Source organism: Lithobates pipiens, unplaced genomic scaffold (assembly GCF_037356315.1).
Source record: "Lithobates pipiens isolate NorthernLeopardFrog02 unplaced genomic scaffold, aLitPip1_a1.2 Scaffold_23, whole genome shotgun sequence".
Taxonomy (NCBI): Eukaryota; Metazoa; Chordata; class Amphibia; order Anura; family Ranidae; genus Lithobates; species Lithobates pipiens.
In genome coordinates this window covers 244,568,812-244,591,163 of record NW_027507785.1, presented here as the reverse complement: position 1 = coordinate 244,591,163, position 22,352 = coordinate 244,568,812, and the positions used below count along the sequence as shown (strand labels likewise).

Sequence of the window (22,352 nt, the reverse complement as noted above, 5' to 3'; positions counted from 1 at the left end):
TCTGCCTGTAATAATATTGATCAAGACAAAGTTACCTATTGTAAAGTCTAAATTGTTTCACTAAATGTATGGGGTCACTAAATTTAAATTATCACACTGAGATGAAAGAAAGAACTAGCAATCTTTAATCGCAAACAAATTTGATAAGTATTTAAACAGCTATTTCCTTATTTGTTTTATCTTCAAAAGACATATAATTGTCATATTTATGGTGCGTAACATAATGTAGCAATATTGCAAAGTTCATGTGATAAGATTCATTTGTAGCACAAAAGAAGGCAGTGATTCTCCTGCTAAGCAAAGTGTACCATGGCTCCTCAAAACTCATTTATTTTCCTTCTGATCTGTTCTTTACTATGTATGTCCATAGGATCTCTGGTAAGAGTTAACAATGGTGGATATGAAGATATTGTGATTGCAATCCATCCAGATGTGAAGGAAGATGCCAAAATCATTGAAAATATACAGGTAGGACTAAATGCTGAAAGACAAGAATTCTTACATGTAGAAGTTGCATCTTCATTTTGACAGTTTGAATAAGAACATTTTGCTAGTATAACCGTCAGAATTTGTTTATTTCACTGTTTGGAACACACTAGAAACCCATAGTATAAGCAGCATCCTAGAAATATAAAAACATAGAAGAGTGATGGCAAAAAAAAAGACCAAGTTTCCAATTATTTTTTAAATGAATATTTTTTTTTTTGTAAACTTTCTTTTGTCTGAGTATAGATCTATGTTTGTCCTATGTTGTGTGATAGGTAACGGGTTGTCATGTTCACGCAATAACAGCACATTTTATTTGCTTTAGTGTTGTTGATACGTCTTCCCTACTGATGTTCATTCTTATCACAATGGAAGGTTTATGGGGTTTAAAAAAGTATTAAAGGATCAATTATATAAAGTGTATTTAAACCCAAAAATAAAAATGTAATATCTTGCAGCTTACCAGTCCTTAGATATAGTCGCTGCATTTCAGCATTTTTACATTTATTGGCAAATTGCATATAATAATCCTGCAAATAATGCACTTTCTGTCCTGTCATGTGTACAGCCAAGGTTGGCATACAAGCTGGACTTAAAATATGTCTACAATTATTCATCTTCCTTACTTGGGGGATTGATGGGACTATTAGTTTACAATAAAAATAAGTTTCTTTGTGCTTTCTTTTAAACTGGTTGTTACCTTACAAAATGCTTTCACTGGCAGCCCCTATCCTTTATCCGGTTATAACTCACAGTATAGATGTTTGTTTAAATCTGTGCCTCTAAATACCTTTTTTTTCAGGTATGTTCAGACCGGTCACGCGATTCCCGGCTGCTCTGCTGCTTCAATCCAGGGCTACAGTGGGAGGGGCCGAGATCTCCCCCTGACGTCAGCTGAGAGGTCACGTGACTGCCGTACTGGCCGCTCAGCACCTCCCACCATAACTCTAGATCATAGTAGGAAAACGGGCGAGAGTCACATCACCGCCGTACTGACCAATCGGCACCTCCCACTGTAGCCCTGTATCAAAGTAGCAGAGCCAAGAGTTACATGACCAGCCTGAAGATAACTTAAAAAAGTATTTAGAGGCATAGATTTCAACAAACACTTATACTGTGAGTTATCACTGGATAAAGGAGAGGGGCTGCCAGTGGCATTTTGTAAATGTTTATGTACTGCTAATAGCGGCAGGAGGGGGGGGGGCAGAGACAGCTCACACAGACACAGGAGCTTCCAGGCAGGGAGGGAGGGGGGAGAGAAGGACAGAGGAGAGCTGCGGATGACTGAGGCACGTAAACTGTCCACGGTGTCAGGGCTCAGCAGCCATGAAAAAGCGTGGTAAGTTTACAGGGGAGGAGCAGAATCAGCCAGGTTTTTTACAGTTTAGAGTGGGACAGATTAGACAGCACAAGCATTGTGCTGTTTAAACTGCTATACGGTAGCAGGATTTATTTATTTTGTTAGGGTTACAAACACTTTAGCTCACAGAAAGTGACAAGGGCACTGCATTTCTGGCCAGATGGACAGGTATTACTTGTTGAATGTATGTTGTACATACTTGCTGAAAATGTTCTTAGCCTGAAAAAAGAAAATGAATGAAGCCACCATCCTAGCAAGCAATGATTCTGTGCAGCTGTGTCAGAAACAATGAATCAGACTGAGACAGATGTACAGTTAAATCACACTTGTTTAATAATAATAAAAAAAGGTAAACGTGGTCAAAACATAGCCAGAGTTTAGGAACCAGAATGGATAGTCAGACAAGCCAAAATGTCAGGAAGCCAGAGCTGAGCGTAGTAGAACAGCAAGCAGGATCTGGAGCCAGAGGGAATGTCAGCCAAGCAAGAGTTTAACAAGAGCACAGGAAAGTGTCTCTAGAGATGTGACCAAGGCGAAGGCAGAGCTCCTCTGGACTGGACAGCTTAAGTAGGCTGGACTGACAAGCAGGATATCATCAACAGGTGAGTCACTGTGCAGAGATATGAGCTGGCAATTTGCCGACAGCTGAGTGGCCAGATTTGAGAAGGAAGGGCTGAGCCCAGCCCTGACAGTACCCCCTCCTCAATGATCCCTCCCCCTCTGAGGACCTCCAGGCTTGAGGGGAAAACATCTATGGAAATCACGGAGGAGGTCAGGGACATGAACGTCCGAGGGTGAGACCCAAGAGCGTTCCTCCAGACTGTACCCTTTCCAATGCACCAGGTACTGTATGCGCACAGGGAACCTATGGGAGTCAACAATGGACTCTCTAGGACAAAGCAGTGGTCACAAGGTTTCTCAGAAGGAGCATGGACCTGAGCAGCAAGAATTCCAAAGGAGAAGTGAGACTGGTGCGAACAGTAGCCAGAATACGATCAGGAGGAATCACAGGAACCGGAACCGACTCCATCTTAAAAGTGGAGAAAAATTGTTGTGACAAAGCGTCAACCCTTACATTCTTAGTACCGGGTAAGAATGAGACAATGTAATTGAAACTAGACAAGAAAAGAGCCCATCGCGCCCTTCTGGGAGAGAGGCGTTTAGCCTCAGACAAGAATTTGAGATTCTTATGGTCAGTAAGAATGAGAACCGGCACAGTGGTACCTTTGAGGAGATGTCTCCATTCTTTCAGGGCTAAAATGATTGCTAAAAGCTCTCTGTCACCAATCTTGTAATTGCACTCCACAGGTGACAATTTCTTGGAAAAGAAGTCACAAGGATGCATAGCACTCATAGAGATAGGATGTTGAGACAGAAGGGCACCAACTCCAGTCTCAGAAGCATTAACCTCAAGGATAAAAGGTAACACAGGAGCAGAAACAAAGGCAGCCTTGAGACTCTCATAGACCTTAATTGACTCCAGAGACCAACTATTTGGGTTACCATCCTTTCTAGTCATATCAGTCAGGGGCTTGACCAGAGATGAGAAGTTATGAATAAACTTCTGATAATAGTTAGCAAAGCCAAGAAAACGCTGCAGAGGATGAAAACCCATGGGTTGGGGCCACTGTAGGACTGTTGAAAGTTTATCTGGGTCCATCGAAAAACCAGCAGTGGAAATGATATAACCCAGGAATTTAACCTGTTCACAAGACAGACATCTGTGTGGTGGCTCTCCAGGGACTTGGAAAATATGAGGATATCGTCAAGATAAACCACCACACATAACTGCAACTAATCTCGGAGGACATCCTTAATAAATTCCTGGAAAACTGCTGAGGAGTTACAAAGGCCAAAAGGCATTACGAGGTACTCATAATGGCCTGTTCTGGTATTGAAAGCAGCTTTCCACTCGTCGCCCTTCTTAATCATGAGATTGTATGCCCCTCTCAAATCAAACTTCGTGAAAACCGTTGCTCCCTGGAGGCGGTCAAATAACTCCAATCAAGAGAATCAGATAGGCATTCTTAATTGTGAAACGATTGAGACCCACCAATACTCTGCAATACCCGCCAATACTCTGCAATGCCCGCCAATACTCTGCAATGCCCGCCAATACTCTGCCCGCCAATACTCTGCCCGCCAATACTCTGCAATGCCCGCCAATACTCTGCCCGCCAATACTCTGCCCGCCAATACTCTGCAATACCCACCAATACTCTGCAATACCCACCAATACTCGCCAATACTCTGCAATACCCCGCCAATACTCTGCAATACCCCGCCAATACTCTGCAATACCCTGCCAATACTCTGCAATACCCTGTCAATACTCTTCTATAATTTGCCATACCCAGCCATACTCGGAGATACCCTGCAATACCCAGCCATACCCTGCAATACCCAGCCATAGTCGGTGATATCCTGCAATACCCAGCCATACTCGGTGATACTCTGCAATACCCAGCCATACTCGGTGATACCCTGCAATACCCAGCCATAGTCGGTGATACCCCGCAATACCCAGCCATAGTCAGTGATATCCTGCAATACCCAGCCAGCCGTCATATGATGTCCTTGACTTTGTGCGGGGATATCTTTTTTTTAATTCTTTTGTTCAGTTTTCAGTGCAAGGCATACACAGCAAACAATACAATCATATGGAATTTTTGGCCATACACTTAATTTCCGTGAACAAACAATAGAAACAGGTAACCGTATGCTGAAACTTTATAATGCAAATATGGTATCCATGGGCGCTAATCTGCGGGGACGGACAACACCATCCTGTGTTCAGGGAACAAGTGGCCAGGGCGGTCTGCAGAATCCCTACGGCACCACCCCCTGAGCAACAGTACAGAGCAGCCTCTCAATGTCTGTGTTATCTATGCAGGTCCACGGAGAATGCTGCGGCACCTATTTAGGTAATGTTTGGCGGACCAAGAGACATAGTCAGAAAAGGAGAAAAGAAGAAGGAGAAAGAAGAGAGGAGAGAAAAAAAAAGAAAGAAAGAAGGGGGGAGGGAGTGAGCATCAGGGGGATCCCCATAGGAAATCATCATAGGGGATCATCGACTCCTTCCGGACTAGGGCCCTGTGTCCGGTTCCCCAGGCACAGGCGACAGCAAGGGCAGTCAGGCGGTCACCAGGTCGGCCACAGACGCTACCTCGCACAGGTATTCTTGGGTGCCAGTGAAATATCTCCAGGGTCTCCAATTCTTGCAGAACTTTTCTTCTGTATTGTAGAGAGTGGCGGTCAGTTCCTCCATACGAAGGATATGATTAACTTCGGAGTACCACAAGGTCCTCGTTGGGGGCTGAGATTGCCTCCACATGGCCGGGATGCATACTCGCACTGCGTTCAAAAGTTGCATTGTCAAGGTCTGTTTATATTTCCGGATTAGCCTGTCCGTCAGATGGAGAAGGCATGCAGCTGGGTTTCTCCGTAAATCTACCGACGTTAACTGCTTAATTGTCTCCACCACATCCCTCCAGAATGTCCCTAAAGCAAGGCACAACCAGAAGATGTGGATCATGGACCCCGTCGCGGACTGGCATCTCCAACACTCGTCCGAGATTTAATTATTCATCTTATTCAGCAGATATGGGACCCTATACCAATGGGACACTATTTTGTATCCTGACTCCTGTGCGGGGATATCTGAATGATGGGTGTAGCTACAGGCATCATTCAGATATCAGCTTTTTCAGTTGGTGATTCCCTACACCATAAGAACAATCATAGCAGCTGTTCTGCTGCTTGATCGTTCTTACAGGAGGCGAGAGGGGACGCACCCCCCGCCCCCCCTCCCGCCGTATTTTTGGGGAAAAAAATGTCAAACTAAAATAAATAAAGTAAAATGAACAATAAAAAAAATATAAAAAATGTAAAGCTCCCCTGTCCCCATGTGCTCGCATGCAGAAGCGGACGCATATGTAAGTCCCGCCCACATATGAAAATGGTGTTCAAACCACACATGTGAGATATCACTGTGAACGTTAGAGCAAGAGCAATAATTCTAGCCCTAGACCTCCTCTGTAACTCAAAACATATAACCAGTAAAAAAATGTAAAGTGTCGCCTATGGGGATTTTTAAGTAGCGCCGTTTGGCGCCATTCCACGAGCGTGTGCAATTTTGAAGAGTGACATGTTAGGTATCTATTTACTCAGCGTAACTTCATCTTTCACATTATGCAAAAACATTGGGCTAACCTTACTGTTTTGTTTTTGTTTTTTAAAGCACAAAACTGTTTTTTTCCCCCAAAAAAACGCGTTTGAAAAATTGTTGTGCAAATACCGTGCGAGATAAAAAGTTACAACAACCACGATTGTATTCTCTAGGGTCTTTGCTAAAAAAAACGATATAATGTTTTGGGGTTCTATGTAATTTTCTAGCAAATAAATGATGATTTTTACATGTAGGAGAGAAATGTCAGAATTGTCCTGGGTGCTCCAGAACGCCTGATGGTGCTTCCTGCATGTTGGGCCTCTGTATGTGGCCACGCTGTGTAAAAGTCTCACACATGTGGTATCGCCATACTCAGGAGTAATAGCAGAATGTGTTTTGGGGTGTAATTTGGGGTATGCATGTGCTGTGTGTGAGAAATAAACTGATATTATGACAATTGTGTGAAAAAAAAAGGAAAAAAATCTTGATTTTGCAAAGAATTGTGGGAAAAAATGACAACTTCAAAAAAACTCATCATGCCTCTTACTAAATACCTTGGAATGTCTTCTTTCCAAAAAGGGGTCATTTGGGGGGTATTTGTACTTTTATGGCATGTTAGGGTCTCAAGAATTGAAATAGGCCATCAGTCCTTCAGGTGTGATCAATTTTCAGATACAATGCCTTGCAAAAGTATTCGGCCCCCTTGAACTTTTCAACCTTTTGCCACATTTCAGGCTTCAATATAACATTTTTATTTTTTGTGAAGAGTCACTAACAAGTGGGACACAATTGTGAAGTGGAACCAAATCTATTGGATTTTTGAAACTTTTTTAACTAATAAAAAAATGAAAAGTGGGGCATGCAAAATTATTCGGCCCCCCTGCGTTAATACTTTGTAGAGCCACCTTTTGCTGCGATTACAGCTGCAAGTCGCTTGGGGTATGTCTCTATCAGTTTTGCACATCGAGAGACTGAAATTCTTGCCCATTCTTCCTTGCATAACAGCTCGAGCTCAGTGAGGTTGGATGGAGAGCGTTTGTGAACAGGAGTTTTCAGCTCTTTCCACAGATTCTCGATTGGATTCAGGTCTGGACTTTGACTTGGCCATTCTAACACCTGGATACGTTTATTTGTGAACCATTCCTTTGTAGATTTTGCTGTATGTTTGGGATCATTGTCTTGTTGGAAGATAAATCTCCGTCCCAGTTTCAGGTCTTTTGCAGACTCCAACAGGTTTTCATCCAGAATGGTCCTGTATTTGGCTGCATCCATCTTGCCCTCAATTTTAATCATCTTCCCTGTCCCTGCTGAAGAAAAGCAGGCCCAAACCATGATGCTGCCACTACCATGTTTGACAGTGGGGATGGTGTGTTGAGGGTGATGAGCTGTGTTGCTTTTACGCCAAATATATCGTTTTGCATTGTGGGCAAAAAGTTTGATTTTGGTTTCATCTAACCAGAGCACCTTCTTCCACATGTTTGGTGTGTCTCCCAGGTGGCTTGTTGCAAACTTTAGACGAGACTTTTTATGGATATCTTTGAGGAATGGCTTTCTTCTTGCCACTCTTCCATAAAGGCCAGATTTGTGCAGTGTACGACTGATTGTTGTCCTATGGACAGACTCTCCCACCTCAGCTGTAGTTCTCTGCAGTTCATCCAGAGTGATCATAGGCCTCTTGGCTGCATCTCTGATCAGTCTCCTCCTTGTCTGAGCTGAAAGTTTAGAGGGACGGCCAGGTCTTGGTAGATTTGCAGTGGTCTGATACTCCTTCCATTTCAAAATGATCGCTTGCACAGTGCTCCTTGGGGTGTTTAAAGCTTGGGAAATCTTTTTGTATCCAAATCCGGCTTTAAACTTCTCCACAACAGTATTACGGACCTGCCTGGTGTGTTACTTGGTCTTCATGATGCTCTCTGCACTTTCAACAGAACCCTGAGACTATCACAGAGCAGGTGCATTTATACAGAGACTTGATTACACACAGGTGGATTCTATTTATCACCATCAGTCATTTAGGACAACATTGGATCATTCAGAGATCCTCGCTGAACTTCTGGAGTGAGTTTGCTGCACTGAAAGTAAAGGGGCCGAATAATTTTGCACGCATCACTTTTCAGTTTTTTATTTTCTAAAAAAGTTTAAAATATCCAATAGATTTTGTTCCACTTCACAATTGTGTCCCACTTGTTGGTGATTCTTCACAAAAAATTAAAATTTTATATCTTTATGTTTGAAGCCTGAAATGTGGCAAAAGGTTGAAAAGTTCAAGGGGGCCAAATACTTTCGCAAGGCACTGTATTGGCACCATAGCTTGTGGACTCTATAACTTTCACAAAGACCAAATAATATCCACCAATTTGTACTTATTTTTACCAAAGATATGCAGTAGTATAGAGTTTGGCCAAAATTTATGAAGAAAAATTATTAATCTGCAAAATTTTATAACAGAAACAAAGAAAATTCATTTTTTTACAGAATTTTCTCTTTTTTCTTTTATAGCACAAGAAATAAAAAACCCAGCAGTAATTAAATACCACCAAAAGAAAGCTCTATTTGTGTGAAAAAAAGGAGAAACATTTCATATGGGTACAGTGTTGCATGACTAATTGTCATTCAAAATGTGAGAGCACCCAAAGCTGAAAATTGGTCTGGTTATTAAGGGTGATTAAGTGCCCAGTGGTCAAGTAGTTAAAGCTGACATTTAGGTATGGCTCTTTATGCATAGCTACATTGGTCCAGCTTTAACCAATGTAGGTGTGCATGTGCCATACCTTTCCAAGTCTCTTGGTAGCTGAAGCTCACTGTAGTAGGCACCACTATAGTGATCGCTGCTAGCATCTGGATGCTGTACCTAGTAGCTGCCCTGCTACCTAGTAAACACAGATGGGGCCCTTACTCAGAACAGGCACCAGAGAACACTTTTCATTTTCTCAATATAGTATGGTTCAGTAGGAGGGGCCTGTATGCTCATGGTCTAATGTGTTTTTTGGGGGGGACCCTATGCTTTTTTATTTTAGTTTTTTTTTTGCATGTGGACCCCTCTTAAAATCCATACCAGTCCTGAAGAGGCTTTTTTAGTGGTGTCCGCCATTAAAACCCATAATAGATTCCTATCTAGGATAGAGGTTTGGTATGGATTTTAGAAAGACACCAAATACACAAAACAAATTTGCTGCTAAATTTCATTTCCCTGCAGGTTCGACCTTTCTTGTAAAGAAAACTTTATGGGGACGCCTCCAAAATCAATGCCAGACCCTTATTCTAGATGTGGGTCTAATAGATTTTAAAGAGAAACTCCAAGCAAAAAAAAACAGAGCGGAGTCCCTCAAAAAATCAATGCAATACCTTTATCCTTGATAGGGCAAACCTATGCAAAAAAAATTGAGGTCCCCCAAAATCTACACCAGATCTTTATCTGAGACTAGGCTGGCCAGAAAAGGGGGGTGTGCAGCACTCTCTCCTTAACCAAACCAGGCTACATACCATCAACACATGGAGGTTACTTATAGAGGGCCCTTTCCCCACAGCCGCGGCCAGTGATTGAAGGGGTCACGGGGGGTTATTGGGATCTAAAATCCCCTTTAAAATAAGGGGACCCCCAGATACAAGCCCCCCTTACACAAAGTAAGCAGTAGTACCTCTGGTTACTCATTCAAAAAAAGTAAAACAGTAAATAAAAACATTGACCACATGACAAAGTTACACTGTGATACAATCCTATATTAATATCCTATATTAAACAAGCAAAATAATAAAAAAGTCCCACAAAGTAAACCTCTCATCAGTGCATATCTACCATGAATCACGATGGCTGGAAAATACACTGTCCTGCCCCGGATGAACTCCTTGTTGCAACTGAGAGTTCCCAGCCCTGGATTTTTGACAGATACCCACTCTCAATTCCAGCTTCCCCTCCTTCCCCAGCAGTCTTCTGGGATACGTTACAGGTCCCAGAAGACAACGACACCATTCACAAGGCCCAGCACAGCTCGCATGCACATGCGCAGTAGGAAACCAGTTGTAAAGTCACAAGGCTTTACTTCCTGTTTCCCTTACTTGCTATGCCGGCACCTGCACCCGAAGCCAATTGAAGAATCAGTTTGGATGAGGACATCACTGGAACCAAAATTGCACGCGCTCGTGGAATGGCGCCAAGCTTTGGTATTTAAAAATCCCCATAGACGACGCTTTACGTTTTTTTACTGGTTTCTTTTTTTGGGTTACAGAGGAGGTCTAGAGCTAGAATTATTGCTCTCGCTCTTACTTTCGCGGCGATACCTCACATGTGTGGTTTGAACACCGTTTTCATTTTTTTTTTTTTATTGTTAATTTTATTTAAAAAAAAAAAAATGTTATGACTTTTATTCCTATTACAAGGAATGTAAACATCGCTTGTAATAGGAATATGGCACGATCGGACATATTTACAGTCAATAAGACCCCATATCTCACCTCTAGGCTGGGAAGAATAAAAAAAAAGAAAAACGATCCTGGCTTCCTAGCCAAATCGTTGCCGTTAATTTGAATACAGAGGCCGGGCGTGACGTCATAACATCGCGCCCGGCCTCCGAACGATCATAGAGACTCCGGGGATGATCTGGTCCGCCGGAAATCTCTATGGTAACTAGCGGGGGCCGCTGGATCCTGTGACCAACTCACCGATGGAAGCGGTGAGTCGGTACAAGCACCGGAGGGCGGCGGGAGGGGGGGGCGTCCCCTCCCGCCGCCTGTAAGAACGATCAAGCAGCAGAACAGCCGCTATTCTCATTCTTATGGTGCAGGGAATCGCCGGCTGAAAACGCTGATATCTAAATGATGTCTGTGGCCTCAGGCATCATTCAGATATAACCACCGACGTCAATAGACGTAGTATGGGCACCAAGTGGTTAAAAAAAAAAAGTTTGTTTTAAAAGGAAAAATTCTGACTTCCAGACCACCACCAAAAAGTAAAAAAAAAAAAATCAAAACTTTTTACTATAGATGAAGTCTGTTCCTCTCTCTTCCTCTTACAAGTCTCAGTTCACACATAATGCAATGTGTGAAACGCACAAGATTTGCTGCATTTCCCCACATCACAATCTAAGCAATCGCACAGCATCTATGCGATCTGCTGCAGGTGCCAATGTTATCTTAACAACATTCCTAAACAAATGGCAAAACGCAGTCCGATTGCCAGAATTGCAAGGTATGGTTGTATTTGTTCCTTTTTGTATAAAGGTTGTACATAGAAACATAAAAGCTGATCAATGTTAAGTGGTTTGTCTGAACTTTCTACTATCTACTATCCAGGGCCGGTGCTACCACTAGGTAATCTAGGCAGCCGCCTAGGGCGCACTGCTGCCTAGGGGTGCCTGGCTGCTGGTTTCCCTCCCCATCTGCATGCTCTGCAGGCTGCAGCATGTAACTAACTCAGTCTCAGGCAGCTGCTCCGTCCAAATGGTAGTGTAATTAGCGGTGCAGCGCAGCACTGGAGCCATCGCTAGAGGAAGCAGAGCCGGCGCTTCCTGTATAGCGGCGCCTTCTGTCACATGGGCAGGGCAAAGGGGGTGCAGTTAGGGGTGGAGCCAATGGGGGCTGTAAAATTAGGTTTCATCTAGGGTGTCAAAAATCCTTGCACCAGCCCTGGCTACATCTGTAGGACAGCATGTTCTGTTGAAAACAACAGACTTACTGGTCACATTACCAGATTCAAATAAAAGAAAGAAATCCTAAAAAAGAAAATAAATGCAGCCACCACATCTAAGAATTGGAAAGCTGCAATTCTCGAGTAGGTATATGAGCTGGACCACAGACAGCCAGGGACCACAACTTAGTCCAGGAGGCCAACTATTTAGCTCCTGTGTTTATGTTCTTTTTTTGCTCTACTGCACAATATAATACAATTATTCTGCATTGTGATCTCGTGATGTAATTTTATTGGGATTTTCTGTGAACTTCAACAGTCATCTTGGACCAAAGTAGATGTCACATCGGTCACAGTTTATGAGGGATAGTGTAAACAGATTGCACCTTGCAATAAAAAAAAAATGGTTTCTTTTTCTCTAGACTGAGAGAATAGAACACATTTTACAGATTTTCTGATTTCTGAGGCAGAATGCAGATTGTAGCTGGAAATAAGAAATGGTTGCCTCTTTTGCCAAGATTGAATGAAGATGGTGAATTTTATGAGAATTTGCAATTCAAATTTGAAGCCTGTTTAACCACTTCCCATCCTCCATATAAACTAACGACGGCGGGATGATCTCTCGTTCTGGGCCAACGCTATATGATGTCGTCCTAGTTTTTTTTTTAAACATTTTTATTGGGATTTTCAACATTATACACATACGTATAAAGTACATTCAACAACTTTTACGTAACAACGTATTGGGGTTATCAAACATTACAACATTTAGTGCCTTCAGGAGTAGAAGCAACGTTTGAAAGATTAAGTCAACAAATCTATACAATAGCCTAAACAGGGTAACAATACCAGATAACGTTTTCTAGTGTCGGGGTGGGCTAGTTATGGATATCAGAGAGTCCCATAGTTTCTTTTTCGTAATTCAGGACAAGAGGGACTGTTATGAGTCTAGTGAATTGGATAGTCTCAGGACACCCTAAGAGTTTGCAAGGTCTCTTTTAAGGTACCAGTCCATGTATCGAAATGGTTGCATATTTTTTTGTATCTCTTCTTGGGAAAACATATGTTCCATGAATCTGCGTCATCTCGAGAAGAATCGCGAGGTAGAACGGAAGTTCTATAAGATAGTATCTAATCTTTCAAGGTAGAAGAATGTCACAAGGGCTTTTTTCACTGCCTGTAGCTTTGGCAGTGTTTCCTTAATCCATTGTGCAATGATTGTCCTGCATGCCACCAGAAGGCAGATATGCGCCCACTGAGGAATCTGTAGGGAGCTTTCATCCGACGATGTGGGTATAGGTGGTACGTGTTCAAATAGGCATATTAAGTGATCTCTTGGGATCCGTACTTTAACGATCTCGTATATGAACTTTAGTATGGAGTCCCAGTATGCGATAATAGCTGGACATTCCCATAAATTATGCATCAGTGTGGGGTGTTGTGTCAAGCACAAATGGCAGCGCTCCTGCTCAGGATCTGTTTTACTAATGCGGAAAGGATAATATGCTCTATGCACAATCTTAAATTGTGTTTCTCTCCATGTATCGGAAACAATAAGCTGGCAAACTCGTTTGTATCCTTCCAGTATTTTTCTGGGAAGGTCTACGTCATCAAATATGTCAGACCACTTTTGAAATGGTTTGAGATGATATTTGGCAGACTGGTGGGAAATGAGATGGGTGTATAAGTTGGAAATAGAATAGCCCTCACTATTCTGTACTGTGTCTATAAAGGACTTTTGGAGAGGGTCCGTACTAGGTCCATGACAGGTCTTTAGATAACTAAGCAGCTGGTGATAGTAGAAGATATGAGTCGCTGGTAGGGAATATTCCCTGGATAGTGTCTGAAAAGGTTTAACTTTACCCGGGCTGTTAAGATATATTTCCTTAACTTTAGTAAGACCTTTAGCCTTCCACTGGTCAAAAGCTTTGTGCATAACGGACGGGGGAAACATAGGATTGTCTTGAATTGGTAGGTGGCAGGAGATACTGGAAGGCAGCCCCAGTAGTCTCCGAGTCTCTCTCCAGGCTATGACTGTGTCCCTTATAAGCATATTCAATTTAAGGTGTGTTGGTAGCTTGTTTGGGTTTGAGTGGAGAATAGCTGGTAGGGTATACGGTAAGGTCGCTGCACCTTCCAGTATATTATTAGAGTGCCTGGATTTGCCTGATATCCAATTTAGGCCTTGTATGAGTAAGCAGGCTAAGTTATACGTTATATAATATAAGTTATATAATATAAAAACGTATATTGGGCAGACCCGCCCCCCCCCCCCCCCTTCTGTCTTTGGGAGACATAGTTTTTGTAGAGCAATACGATTTGACATCTGAGTGTTTAATTAAAAGAGGGATGGTTTGTATGGGGTAGAGTAAACGTGCAAATGACACCATTTTAAAAAGATGACATCTCCCAAAGAGCGAGAGAGGGAGAGCTGCCCAAGCTTCCAACTCCTTTACAATTTTCGATATCAGCGGTGGAAAATTAAGTGTGTATAGCGAAGAGGGTTCTCGACCAATGCGTATCCCCAAGTATGTAATATGCTGTGTAGCTATAGCTAAAGGGGATCGATGTAGACATTTAGCAGATAGTTTAGGCCGGATCGACAATATTTTACTTTTGTCAAAGTTAATACGTAACCCTAAGCAAAGGCGGAAATTCTGGAAAATGTCTCTGAGTCTCTCAAAGTCTGCTGAGGGTTCTGTAGAAAAAAGTAGTATATCGTCCACAAATAGAGCGGAGCGTAGCGTTTGGTCCCCTATTGTTATACCACTAATTCCATCAGGTAAGTTAGGTAATCTGGATAAAGGCTCGATTGTGATGTTAAACAATAAGGGGGAAAGGGGGCACCCTTGTCTTGTTCCTTTTGTCAAGGGGATCGTGTCTGAGATAAAGTCGGGTGTAACTAAATGCGCCGTTGGGGATTAATATAGTTGGTGTAGAAAACACATGATTAGGCCCGCAAATTCAAGGCGCTCCATTACTCAGAAGAGCCAAGACAAGCTTGTCAAAAGCCTTTTCGGCATCTAATGACATTATGGCGACGTCTTGTTCTGGGTTCAATCTAGCTTACTCCAATGCTGTAAGAACTTTACGAATATTTAGAGTGGCCGAGCGTCTCTTTACAAATCTCGATTGGGCCGGATGTAATAGGGATGGGACTATATGGGATAGGTGTGTCGTCATTATTTTAGATAAAATGTTTACATCCACATTAATTAATGAAATTGGTTGATATGACCCTGGGAGTGTGGGATCCCTATCTTTTTTGGCTATTAGTCTAATGTACGCTTGTGTTCCTGTAGGTGGATATGGGCCTCTGTCCCAGATGACCGTAAAGGCCTGTTTCAAAGTGTCTGGAATGAATTATTTTGTTAATTTATAAAATTTGGCCGTATAGCCGTCTGGGCCTGGGGCTTTAGAAGATGCTAGTGATTTGAATGTTTCTTGGATATCCTCCACAGTGATAGGTTCGTTGAGGGCGTCTAGAGTATCTCCTTTCAGCTTAGGTAATGCGGTCCAAAGCGGTCCATGTGCCCCCTCAATGTTGCGGTGTTGTCTAGGGGGTTTCCCCGGAGCTCGGGCCAGCTTCAAAGTGGAGGTTCGGAGGAGGGCGGCGGGAGCTGTGTCTGATCACAGCCTTCCCATGTGGCGCCGGAACCGCAAGCCGTCACCCCAGTTTTAACGCGGGGGGCGCACAGCTCAGTGATTGCGGGAGCGCTGTGTCCCTGGGACACGGCACAACCCCAATCTTGGTAAAGAGCCAATGACAAGGCACATGTAAAATAGATAAATACTGTTGCACACAACCTCGCCAGAAGAACTAGATAAGATTATAGAAAGCTGCTCACATATAAAAGTTTTCTCTACACTCAAAATACAGATACGGGGGTGTTTTATGTGACACTAACTAAAATATTACTAAATGTGTACTCTCCAAAACAATATAAAAATATATAAATACAAATTCATACAGTGCATAAAAAATGTGCAAAAAGGTAAAAATAGTGCAAAAGGGTAAAGTGCATGAAAGTATCAATATGACAAAATAGCAATAATAACGTGCATGAAAATATCAATATAATAAATTGCATCAATCAAGCAATCCGTGCAATAGTGCAAATGGTGTAAATCGCATAACATAATCATGCCAAAAAGATAAACATCTTAAAAACTCAAGTAGGTCAAAAAAAAAAAATGTCCAGTGCAAAGTGCAAAATGTAAACAGTCCACTCAAAAAAATTTGCAATCCGTCCAACAGATGATGGTAATCATGCAATGTGAACAATAAGTGCAGGTTACACCGTTCCTCCAACCTTCAGTGCTTCAAGTGCACCCCTTGATTCCCCCACAACTGATCACATGTAAACAAGGAAATGTTGGTTATCAGCTCTCCTCGCCTTATACTGACAGAGTGCGAAGAGAGCTGATCAATGTCTTCTCCTCACAGGGGAGACCTGTGCAGATAATTAGGGCACTGATCATCAGTGCCCTGCTTATTAGTGCAGCCCCAACAGTGCCCAGCAGTGATGACAATCTGTGGCCATCAGTGACGTCAATATATGCCCATCAGTGATGCCAGTCAGGGCCTGCTCACCATTGCTGCCCATCAGTGCCGCCTATCTGTGCCACCTATCATTGTTCATAAGTCCTGCCTATCAGTGCCCATCAGTGCCACCTATCAGTGCCCATTAGTGCTGCATATGAGTGCCTCCTCATCAGGGCCAATTCATCAATGCTTCCTCATCAGTGCCCACCAATGCAGCCTATCAGTGCCCATCTGTACGTTTTCATTTTTTTTGCAAAAAAAACAAAACCCAGCGGTGATTAAATACCGCCAAAAGAAAGCTCAATTTGTGTGAAAAAAATGAAACAAAATTTTATTTGTATACAGCGTTGCATGACTGCACAATTGTCATTCAAAATGTGGCAGTGCTGAAAGAGATAAATTGGCCTTGGCAGGAAGGGGGTAAAAGTAGCCGGCATTGAAGTGGTTAAACAGGCTGATGTACTTGAGGCAGAGAACAAGCAGCTTGCATCTTACAATAACAATTGGGTTGTTTTTTTTCTCAGACAGGAAAGAGAAAACGTACAGATCTGCAGCAAAGCTTTTATAGAATTTTGAACAGTCTGATAGTTTTTAGGTAGAGAGAGCAGGCAAATTGCATTTGGAAAATGAGCAAAAGATTTTTTTATTATACATTTAATTCCGAAAAATTTTAGCGATTTAAGAATACTTTTAAAGTGATTATAAAGTTTTACATTTTATTTTTTTAAAATAATAAGCAAGTTGTACTTATCTGCTCCCCCCCCCCCCCCCCCCCCCGTAGTCAAGCGTAGTCAATGCAAAACCATAGTCCAGTAACCTGATCGAGTAGTCAGCCAAGCCAGAGCTCAATAATCAGATCGCGTAATCTGTCAGACCAGAAGTCAGGGATCCAAGTAGAGGAACAGCAAGCTGGATAAGGAGCCAGAAGGGATGTCAGCAAAGCCAGTCTTTAAACAGGAACGCAGGAGATGGTTTCTTGTGATGTGACCAAGGCGAAGGCAAAGATCAAGTGAGCTGGACAGCTTTAAGTAGGCAGGACTGACGAGTATTATCACAACAGCTGGGTGACTGTGGAGAGAGATGGAAGTTGGCAATTAGCCGACAGCTGAGCGGCCAGCTCAGAGAAGGGAGGGCTAAGCCCAGCTCTGACACCACCCACCAAATGCCCCCATAACAAGTCACTTGCTATAGGGGGGACTCGTGCATGCTCACTCCCAGCCCCCCCCCCCCCTCTCTTTACTGGCTATTTTTGAGCCAAAGAGGAGGGAAAGATCCGGGAGAGCATATAAAAAGTTTTTTTTTACCTGGATTGCATAAAGGTAAAAAAAACTTTATGCATTTAGATCCACTTTAAGCCTTGGAAAGTACACAATGCAGAATTGCACTCTCTGCTTTTAAACCTATTTGGATAGGCCACTATTTCGGAGGTAGGGAGCAGGCAAATTTTTTTATTTTAAAATTAATATGAAATTAGACTGTATTTTTGCAGAGACAGAAAATAGCAATTATACTGATTTGCCTCAGAGAATCTCATCCTTATTAATACAAGGAAAATTGGTAGGCGGAGAGTAGACTTTTTTCAGATAGACATTTTACTTGAAACTGAATTTTCTTCCCTTTTAGCCTATAAAATGGTCATTACTGATTCCTAAGTTTAGGCACCCCTTGACTTGGGGTTTAGATTCGGCATCAAAACTTCCGTAAAGTTCCCCAAAACTGCCCTAATGCGCATCTTAGTATGATCAGACCAGTGAGCATAGCAGGAGGGTGACACTCCCAGAAGTGTCACTTTGAGAGGAGACTTCAGCTGAGGTTTTTCATCAACAGAGGGTTGTTCCATGGTGCAGACAGCAGAACAGGTATTTACTATCCTTTTTTACAGGGTTACCTTTTTGTCAATGTAATCCTTCTGACAGGGTCACTTCAATACCTTTGAGTTACTTCTAATGGATATGTAGGAAAAGTGCATGTATTCCTGGCCTAGTGGCCAGTCTGATTCTTGCTTTTGAATGCAGGTTCATTGAGCAACGAATGAATATCAGAGTTTGGGGAAGTGTGGACAGCTGCTCACATCCTAACAACATCTAGCTGCACTCGGTACATTCTGAGTGAAAGCTAGAGCAGCCCATCTTTCATAGAGGGAGTTGGGTGGGTGCCCTGGTCCACCAAAGGTCTTCTAAATTAATGTCTGAGAAATTGGTGAGTCAAAAATTAGGGAAAAATAAAGTGCCAGTTACATCCAAAAACTCAAAATATGGTGTTGCACTCCAATAAATAAAAAATGAATCAATTATACCAATTAATAAATAAATAAATAAATTAGTAAAATAATATAAAATTAATTATGCAAGTGTCATTAAAAATTCCTTAAATCAAATAATACATCTCTTGGCAGGGGCGGATGCAGGGGGGGGGCAACAGGGCAATTGCCCCTTCCGAAAATATTACTGACTGCAGTGCAGTCCGGACTCCCGAGTCTCTCTCTCTCAGTATCATCACCAGCTGATCAGTGGCGCAGAGAGAGAGAGAGACTCTGTAATAATTAAGCCGCTGCACTGAGGAGGTGGGTGGAGCTGCGCCGAGGAGAGAGGATCGGTGAGTTGCACCAACACGACACTACACAGTAGAACATGCCAGGCACACTCACACCCCCCCGATCACCCTCCCCAATTACCCCTGACCCCCAGTCACAGTGACACCAATGTCATTTTTTTTTGCATTGGTGTCATTTGTGCCTGTAATAACTGTTAGGGCAGTTAGGGTTAGCCCCCTTTAGTTCTAATGTACCCCCCTAACCCCCCCAATAAAGGTTTAACCCCGTGATCACCCCCCGTCGCCAGTGTCACTAAGGCTGGGTTCACATTGCAGCGGTTTATGAGAACGAATGTGATTCGCACTGCAGTGCAAATCACATCCGATCTCTGTGCGATTCGAGTTCAGCCATACAGATAGTATGGCTGAATTAGTGTCGCACCCGCCGCAAACTCGCACGGGACCCATTTTTTGGTCCGCAGCAGAATCGGATCACATGGGTGTTCACACCATGCGATCCGAGTTTGCAGATCGCACTGCGATATGCGAACTGATCTGGGGGTGTCATTAACATTTCACTGACACTCCCAGCAGTTCGCATAGGGCAGTGTGAACTGCCGCCGGGAGGCATGCGATGCGGGAACCCGCCGCGGATTCGTGGCGTTCCCGCATCGCTCCAGTGTGAACCCAGCCTAATAAGCGATCGTTTTTCTGATCACTGTATTAGTGTCACAGGTGACGCTAGTTAGGCAGGTAGGTATTTAGGTTCGCCGCAGCTTTTTATAGCGCCAGGGACCCCCATATACTACCGCATAAAGCCCCCTGATTGCCCCCTAGTTAACCCTTTCACCAGTGATCACCATATAACTGTTACAGGTGACGCTGGTTGGTTAGTTATTTTTTTATAGTTTCAGGGCACCCGCCATTTATTACCTAGTCTCACTAGTGTACCCCTAAATTTAGGGGTGTCTACTTTCCAAAATGGGGTCATTTGGGGGGGGGTTGTGCCATCTTGGCATTTTATGGCCTTCAAAACTGTAGCGCCCTTAGAAAGCCTGAAGGCGGTGCTTGGTTTTCGGGGCCCTGTACGCGGCTAGGCTCCCAAAAAGTCCCACATATGTGGTATCCCCATACTCAGGAGAAGCAGCAGAATTTATTTTTGGGTGTCATTTCACATATGCCCATGGCATGCGTGAGCAATATATCATTTAGTGACAACTTTGTGAAAAAAAAAAAAAAGTTTGTAATTTTCCCGCAACTTGTGGCAAAATATAAAATATTCCATGGACTCAACATGCCTCTCAGCAAATAGCTTGGGGTGTCTACTTTCTAAAATGGGGTCATTTGTGGGGGTTTTATGCCATCTTGGCATTTTATGGCCTTCAAAACTGTAATAGGTAGTGAGGAGTGAAGTCAAATATTTACGCCCTTAGAAAACCTGAAGGCGGTTCTTGGCTTTCGGGGCCCCGTACGCGGCTAGGCTCCCAAAAAATCCCACACATGTGGTATCCCCGTACTCAGGAGAAGCAGCAGAATTTATTTTGGGGTGTCATTTCACATATGCCCATGGCATGTGTGAGCAATATATCATTTAGTGACAACTTTGTGAAAAAAAAATAAAAAAAAATTAAAGTTTGTAATTTTCCCGCAACTTGTGGCAAAATATAAAATATTCCATGGACTCAACATGCCTCTCAGCAAATAGCTTGGGGTGTCTACTTTCTAAAATGGGGTCATTTGTGGGGGTTTTGTGCCATCTTGGCATTTTATGGCCTTCAAAACTGTAATTGGTAGTGAGAAGTGAAATCAAAAATTTACGTCCTTAGAAAGCCTGAAGGCAGTGCTTGGTTTTCGGGGCCCCGTACGCGGCTAGGCTCCCAAAAAGTCCCACATATGTGGTATCCCCATACTCAGGAGAAGCAGCAGAATTTATTTTGGGGTGTCATTTCACATATGCCCATAGCATGTGTGAGCAATATATCATTTAGTGACGACTTTGTGTAAAAAAAAATAAATAAATTTTTTTGTCATTATTCAATCGCTTGAGGCAAAAAAATAAAATATTCAATGGGCTCAACATGCCACTTATCAATTTCCTTAGGGGGTCTACTTTCCAAAATGGGGTCATTTGGGGGGGTTTTGTACTGCCCTGCCATTTTAGCACCTCAAGAAATGAGATAGGCAGTCGTAAACTAAAAGCTGCGTAAATTCCAGAAAACGTACCTTAGTTTGTAGATGTGACAACTTTTGCGCAAACCAATAAATATACAGTTATTGACTTTTTTTTTTACCAAAGACATGTGGCTGAATACATTTTGGCCTAAATGTATGACTAAAATTGAGTTTATTGGATTTTTCTAATAACAAAAAGTAGAAAATATAATTTTTTTTCAAAATTTGCGGTCTTTTTACGTTTATATCGCAAAAAATAAAAATCGCAGAGGCAATCAAATACCATCAAAAGAAAGCTCTATTTGTGGGAAGAAAAGGACGCAAATTTTGTTTGGGTACAACATTGCATGACTGCGCAATTACCAGTTAAAGCAGCGCAGTGCCAAATTGTAAAAAGACCTCTGGTCATTGACCAGCAAAATGGTCCGGTCTGAAAGTGGTTAAGCAAGCGGCACCTAATTTTCTGGCAGTTCCCCCCCCGAGACTAGACTCTGGATCCGCCCCTGTCTCTTGGTTCAGAGTGTAACTGTGCAAATATAAAGTGCTAAGAAATCCTCAAATCTACAAACAATATAGCTCTTGATCAGAGTAATTAAACCATGCAAATCAATGTGCAATAAATATAAAGTACAAAGTGATCAAACAAATGTAAACACATGCACAGCGTGCAATCATATGTGTCATATGCAGAGCAGTCCGCAAAAAAATTGAAAACTCAGTAAAAAAACTGAACAAAACTAAAAACTAAAAATATGTATATAAAAGAATGTAAAATATAATTGTCCAATCCGTAAGTGAAACACTCAAAACAACTTGAATGTGACTTGAATGTGGCCAGCAAAGTGATCCAAACTCTTCAAGGATTTTATTTTGTTGTTTTGAAGACTCTGATAGACTATAACATTGCAGTACAACCTGACCAATTGACTATGGAAACATAAAGGGTAAATCCATTGTTGCCATTTTATTTCTTAATGGTATCCCATAATAAAGTTAAGAAAACAGGTTTATGTATCAATATAAAATTATTTCCACAATTTGTATTTTATTTCTTAGAATATGGTCAAAGAAGCCACAAGTTATTTGTTTCAAGCTACTCAAAAGAGGCTCTATATAAAAAGTGTTAAAATTCTAATCCCATCTACCTGGACACCAGGAAGTAAATATATAGAGCCAACAACAGAATCATATAATGAGGTAAGTCTTCCAATACATCTTGAATGTTCTCTGTAGATGGTAAGAGAAGTAAAATATTTATGCAATAACATCCACACAATGCTGGGTGTACAGTAAGTTGCTTCAGAATTTTTTGCACAAAATTTTAGTGATTGCACTATTTTTTTATACACAATTTCCTGCTCTCTACAAGTAAACCCTATTCTGGAGTTATAGCCTGTGGTGTCCTGAAATATTAATCTGCGGGAATGTGTTGAAAAAGCCATTTCAGAATATTTCACATATTTAG

General features: G+C 42.2%; 1 protein-coding gene across 1 annotated transcript in view; it reads left to right on the top strand.

The window, feature by feature from the left end:
- Positions 1-272: 272 nt before the first annotated feature.
- The window catches only part of LOC143928224 (calcium-activated chloride channel regulator 1-like), a 108,868-nt gene continuing 86,788 nt past the window's right edge, over positions 273-22,352 (top strand). Inside the window, exons 1-2 of the mRNA XM_077452974.1 lie at positions 273-468; positions 21,944-22,084. Of these exons, the coding sequence (XP_077309100.1) occupies positions 310-468; positions 21,944-22,084 (300 nt within the window). The 5' untranslated portion in view covers positions 273-309. The remainder of the gene's footprint in view (positions 469-21,943; positions 22,085-22,352) is intronic.